The sequence below is a fragment of the Danio aesculapii genome, chromosome 7 (assembly GCF_903798145.1).
Source record: "Danio aesculapii chromosome 7, fDanAes4.1, whole genome shotgun sequence".
Classification (NCBI taxonomy): domain Eukaryota; kingdom Metazoa; phylum Chordata; class Actinopteri; order Cypriniformes; family Danionidae; genus Danio; species Danio aesculapii.
Window position 1 is genome coordinate 22,764,795 of NC_079441.1, and position 7,042 is coordinate 22,771,836.

The following is a 7,042-nucleotide window of genomic DNA, read 5'->3' on the forward strand; positions in this document are numbered from 1 at the left end:
CTAATCAAAGAACGAAAAATAACTTGGTTGTGAGTATGTTGGGGCACTGAGTAACGTTCAGCCTCCTAAGTAATGAAGTTCACTTCACGACCAACGATCTAACTATAAACATGTCATGTAATATGCGCAATAGTTTATAATCAGTGTGTGCTTATTGAACTAAACTTAAATGACCCGCATGTGCTTTGTGTGTGCATGCATTGGTGGTTTTTAAAACTGGCACAGACACTTTAGTACAAGCTTTATGCATCGTTCCTTTAATTGATACATTATGTACATCCCTTTCTTTCATAAATCAGGAAAACTTTTCTTTACATCTTTACAAAGTTCCTGTGTATTGAGGAAATGAAAGAAAAAGAGAAAAGGGGGAACATAAAAAGCGGTTTTAAACAAAACTCAAGAAAACCAAGCAAGTACAACGATTACAGACTCAAAGAACCAGGAGATCACTGCAACCAAACAGGTAAAGCAAGGTCAGATTTGCCATGCTCAACCTCTTTTACATACTCCTAATGAATTCTACCCAGCCCTCATTATCATACCAAGCCCAGCCCCTTTTATGGTTACTGACCCCGCCCCCCTATGTGTGGCTGCATATCATTTCCCTGCTGTGCTTTGTGTGGGCTTGTTTCTAGAGTAACAGGCAGCCAATGATTGAAATGTTTTCAACAGCCTGACATAAATGAAGCCAACTTAAAACTGGTAAACATGGGTATTTCTAAAGCAAAGAAAGAAAAGTATCACTGCCATCTTTTAAGTGCCATACATTTCCAAAGTATTTCCAGGGATTTACCCATAAATTAATGGTAATTTACAATAAATGCTAAACCCACCAGCACTTTGCAATGTTTCTAAGAGCCTCTAATAAGTGCTGAGAGGATGCCGGGACTCTGAAAGTTGCTTTTGCTCTGACTGGCGCAAATAGAAGCAGTTTGTAGTCCAAACTGTCTCAGTTTGCGATTGTTTCTCAAAAAGTATTGTTATTGTGTTTGTTTTTGTAAACATTGTATGTAAATTCATATAGTATCTGTTACAAAATGTCCCCAAATGCTATTTACAGTAAATTACACTTTACAACTTTACATATATTAAAATGTTAATAAAAAAGGTTAATTGTTTTTGTTTTTCAAGAAAAATCATAAAAGCTTTGTTAATATGAACCTGTGCGTATTGAGCCACTTGTGAAACTGGTGTTGATTTCTCTGTTTTGATTACTGTCACAGATTGTTGGAGATTGTGCACCTCGTGAATCAGGAGATATCTGAAAACAGCCAATGGTTCAGAGCAACGATGCAACTCTCAGAGGCCCATGACATCTCCCACTCCCACAAAGGTTTTTGCCCGCTTTGTATCCGTACAGCATAAGAGGAATGCAAGTAAATGTGTTAGTTGTAATTAGAATGAAGGAACAAAAATATATATAAAAACAGTGAGAATATACACAAACAAAAGAAACTTCACATTCACACTTTGTCAGGCCTTGGCTTGCCTGTGGTGATGTTGCTGTGCCAATACTAATAACATCTTAGCGACTGTCACCAGTAAAGTATGAGGGATTGAACATCAATGCAGCATTTGAACATTTTTATAATCTCACGGATCATGTTCGTTTCTCTTTTTTTCCCCCCAGCTGTGATACTTTGTATTATTGCTTGATAAAATGGCACATAGGCTTGACTTCCAAATGAGGTCTACAAAGATGAGTTGTGGCAACATCTTAAAGACAAACGGCAAAAGAAGGAAATGTAGTCAACTTTGGCAAATTTAACTTCTCAAAAATACCGTTGATACATTGTAGTGGATCATAAGAACCAGAAACCAAACACTTGTTTAAAAATATAGATATATCGGTGAACACAAAAATAAAATAAAGAAAGGAAAATAGAGTTAGGGGAGTGCTATCAACCTGGAAAATGAAAGGAGAAGGGATCAGCTCCACACTTTGGTGTCTTGTTCCATACATCATCTAATGAGCGACAATGATGTAGCAAGTCCATCCACCAGTGTGGATCTTCCCAGACTCCCTTCTCCACTGTTAAGTGAAACATTCTTAGCAGCCATCTGTTTCATGCAGCTTACCAAGGTCAATCTGAATGCCTTTTCATCAATTGTTCTTTTAAGCTAACACTAGAAATGTATATACAAAGAATGCACTTTATTTCTGTGTTGTTGTTTGTTTTTTTGTTTGTTTTTGTTCTTTTTTTATGACTTGGGTAAAACCCCAGCTTTTTATCCTTGCATAACAACTTTGTCAAGTTCTGTCTTGCTGCTCCAACTTTCAGAGACAATCACAAGCCAATCGAGTCACCAGTCTAAACCAACATTTCACACTAACTGTACACATACATCCAATTTAACTGAGCCTCTAGCATGTGCAAAAGTTTTAGCATGTGCAAAACTAGTTGCATGATCTGGTCAACAGGTTAGTTAACCGCAAGCAGTGATCATGGTGTTCTTGCACTTGCTTGCGATACAGACAGGCTCTCTTCAATCTGCGAACAGCACATGCACCTTATACATAAAATCCCTTATTCCATGCTGATTGCATTCAGAATAATAAAGTAAGGATTTTCAAGGCAGTTGCACTACAGAAGAAGGTTAACACTCATAGCAAAAGACCTCAAGTACATCAAACACTGTTTAAATCTGGATCTATATGTAATACATTGCTGATCGCCGTATACATTCACTTCTGCCAGCACTGTGGTAAATCCCGTTAAGACATTTGTGGATTTTTATTTATTTATTTTTTTGATGTGGGATTGACTACAACTTCATTCTCCTGGTATATTTTCATACTGTTCGTGTACTTATTGTTTTTTGGCTTGCTTTGGCCACACAATCACAAGTGAGTGTGAACTTTAGCCTGTTTGCTTTGGGTTTACACAGTTGAAATATCACATCACAGATTTGATCTGCCATTAATCTTTCTTCCTAAGGACGCTAGTGCATTCAAATACAGCTTAACTGGGCATTTTAAGGGAGACAGGTGAATGCTACGTCCAATTTGACTGGCACACGCAACTAGCAAAGTTGTATTTAGGGAACTGTATTCTTGATGCCTTGATTCATTTCAACTCGCATAGCTAAAACAGGGACGTCCTCCCAAGTAAAACCAAGAAGCGTCCATATCTGATCTCTAGTCAAAACAGCACATCATTTTCAAGGCCTTCTAATGATAAAAAGGACATCTCGCAATATCCCAAAACTATTTTGAGAATGAAAATGAACATACATTTAAAAAAAGCTCCACTTTTAAGACTTGCCGTGTTAAAGATGGTATTTGTCTTGCTCGTTTTTCATTCAAAGACGTTTCATGCAACAACAATTTCTTTGAACAATGAAACACGCATATTTGTTTATATGTTCAGTTAAAAAAAGAAGCTTGTTTTACATATTTTTTTAAATATACTTCTTTACCAGGGCAGGCACCGTACGCACAAACCAGGTACAGAGGCATGCCACATACTTGCATTGCTTTTGCATTCTACTATTGGCAGCTGTGATGTCATTGAAGCAGCAAGCTGGTGGGTAGTCCTATTATTTAGTTGACTCCGCCCATATCACATTCTAAACCACACCCACAACTCTCCACACTGCTACTGTGACACCACAGAGGGAGGGAAATATGGGGATAGTACAAGCTAGAATGGAGGAAAAAGGGCAGCGCGACAAGACTCAGTGGCGCATGCAGATAGGGGTGTGGGTTTGAAGGAGAGGGGAGGGAGAGGTCTGGCCCAGGGTTGCAGTCAGATTTTTGGATGGGGGTGGGGTTAAAGTCAAGGAAAACTGGCGATGTTCATGTTCTTTTCTTTTTTTATGCACTACATGTTACTTCTATGTATTTTTAAATCACATTTAGTTTCTTAACTTTATACAACATTATGTCACAGATGAGGCTCATTGTGGTTTGAATCTCTCCCTCTGCTGGTACTGTGATAGGAAGATAGAGACGGAGAGAGATTATGGGTATGTCATATATATATATATATATATATATATATAAATATTCAAATATTTGACATATGCATATCGAATAGCTGAAGAATATAAAGTCTTATATAGTGTATACTTGTACAGTGATCTTTTTTTTTAATGTTTATCCAAATTTAGATTTGTGCTCAGTTCAATTTCTCCATTTTATCATTGTATTGCTGATTTTATTCCACCCAGGTTTCATTTTAAATTCACTTTTAGTTTGATTGCATTTGTTCTTATTTTTTTTAGATACTGCATTGGAGGAGCTAAGTCAGACTGGGAAGCATGCTCCAAATTCAGTCAATTTGCAGTAAGTATTTCCCCATAAACCTGAATGGTGAAACTATTAGTATACAAAAGTTTAATTAAGTTATTATTAAAGCTTCATCAAATCTTTACACAAATCGATATGTGCTAAAATTGGTTCCACAGCTATTGTGTTCACAGTATATGAATTGTCTGTACCCTTATAATTAGGTCTCAAGTTAAGTTTTTAAACATTAACTTCATGTTTTGACCATAACGTTGCTACTGTGGCTCAGCACTAGAAAACTGCTCAACCATCAAAACAAATAAAGAATAGATAACAAAGTTATCATAACCTATTACACAAGGGGTGCTTAGGAATAGAAATCACTGGCTTTATAATATTCCAAAATTCTAGTTGGACACAGTTTAAAATGCTGTGCTTTGGACTGACTGTTACAATTTGATGGACTGTTTGACTCCACCAGACTGCTGCTGTTGCAAGGTTCAAACCACTTCCTCATGAAAAGGTGGATTAACTACCTTCTCTCCAGTTCCTTTAATCACATGTGTGTGTGGTCTGTGCTACTCTGTGGGTAAAAAAGCTAATTTAACTGCCTTGGCTAATTATTGTGTTCAATTGAAAATGTTCTATCCAAATAAGATAAAGTCAACAGGGCTATTCATTTCCTCATAGTGTTTCAGGGCAAGATGACAATGAATAGAAAGACTAAGAGCAAAAAAAAAAAGTCTAGTGTGATTAAAAGAGTAATGAAACATTTCGCTTAACCTCCTCAAATCAAACAATGAGCATAGGAATTAATAGAACTAAATGTAGAAACAGATATGACTTAAACATAAATAAATAGGTAGAAGAAGAGGACCGGATCAGTGGGTGGTTCAGGGTCGTTGCCGGCATCGTCGTTTGTATTCTGTTTTCTACGTTCAAGTGAACTCTCTGTTTCTCACTCTTCATGAAGCTGCAATCGGTAATGGCTGTAGCGAATCTGGAAGAAGAGCCTCTCCAGCGGTGAACGGGTCATTCCTGGCAGCGTGTAGTCCTCCGTCTCTCCCACTCTTCGGAAACCCAAAGACTCGTACAGCTTGTGGGCGGCCATCTTGACTGCCGTTGTTCCCAGAACCACGGCCGAGTAGTTGTTTAACATGGCAAATTCAATAACGCGCCGACCCAGAGCCTTGGCGATGCCTTTTCCACGGAAGTGAGAGTCCACTGACATGCGACGGAGCTCCACGGTGTTGTCATCTTCCCGACCTTGCGCTGCCACGATGCCCACCACCTGGCCTTGCAAAACCGCCACCCAGAAACAAGACCCTGTGCAAAGCAAAACAAGAATGGAATTCAGCATTGCCTTCAGAGTAAACATTTGCCAACAATTTGAAAGTCTCTTGCATGATCTAGTTGTAATTTAAAGTGTCGTGATTAAAACTTTTAGAGCTTTTTGTTTTGTTTATTTACGCTTGTAGTCAGAATCTAGTATTTGTCATGGTATGAGCTGCTCTTCAACCTCTCGCAAGCCATGTCGAGCCAGTCAAATAAATCTGTTCTAAAGCAATTGAAATTTGAAAAATTGAAAAGCTTCATCACCATTGAAGTTTTTAATTTTTAAAAACCATTTTAGGGTCAAAATCATTAGCCGCTTCAAGCTATATATTTTTTTCGATAGTCTACAGAACAAACCACTGTTATAAAATAACTTGCCTAATTACCCTAACCTGCCTAGTTAACCTAATTAACATAGTTAAGCCTTTAAATGTCACTTTAAGCTGGATAGAAGTGTCTTGATATAATATCTAGTAAAATATTATTTAGTGTCATCATGGCAAAGATAAAAGAAATCAGTTATTAGAAATGAGTGATTAAAACTATTATGTTTAGAAATGTGTTGGAAAAAAAACATCTCTCTGTTATAAATAAATGGGGGCTAATAATTTAGGGGGGCTAATAATTCTGACTTCATTTTTTTAACTCTTTATTTTCATTATCATTGCAAAAACCTTCATACATACAGTACCACCTAAATCCTTACAAGAAAGACATGGACCATATATCAAAGTTTTCTTAGAAGTAATCTATCACAGTGAATTTAGATTACTACACAACGGAACTCAAAACCCTTCCTCCCACCCCACCCATCTAACATTGATCAAAATATTTGTGGAAGGTTTATAAAAAATTAAATAAGACATACGTGAATAACATTTACAATCATAATATAAAATTGGCTGGAGCAAAAATTAAAAAATAAACTAATGTATACATGGACAATGAAACCAAAAGAGACATTTATGAGATAATTATAACACAATTATAAAATAAATAATGAATTAAAATAAATGTATTAATTAAATAACATACAATAGTCTTGAACAGGCCACATCAGTCCAGTCTATCTGCAAAAATAATATGAATGGTTCCCAAATCTTTATTTTTTTATGCGCTCCAAAGAAAATTGTTTGCCTGAAGCTCTGTAGAGATTAGTGTGAGCACAGCTCATGCCAGTTCATTTCAATTGCATTTGCCAATGTTTATTTTTTATCATAATTTTATCATTTTCCATCGTTATTTTTTATCATTTTAACAAATATCGCTTATCAAAGGGATTGTTCACACAGAATAATAAAAATATACTCACTATTTACCCTCAAGTGGTTCCAAACCTTTCTGAGTGTCTTTATTCTGTTGAGCACAAAATAGGGAAAAAAGAAGAAGATGTTTTGAAAAGAGCTGAAAACCTGTAACCACTGAAACAAATACTGTGGAAGTCAATGGTCACAGGTTTCCAGCATTTTTCAAAAG

General features: G+C 36.6%; 1 protein-coding gene across 1 annotated transcript in view; it reads right to left on the minus strand.

Moving 5' to 3' along the window:
* Nucleotides 1-239: 239 nt before the first annotated feature.
* nat8l (N-acetyltransferase 8-like) overlaps nucleotides 240-7,042 on the minus strand; it is a 16,032-nt gene continuing 9,229 nt past the window's right edge. The window contains exon 3 of the mRNA XM_056461312.1: nucleotides 240-5,557. Coding sequence (XP_056317287.1) covers nucleotides 5,190-5,557 — 368 coding nt within the window. The 3' untranslated portion in view covers nucleotides 240-5,189. The remainder of the gene's footprint in view (nucleotides 5,558-7,042) is intronic.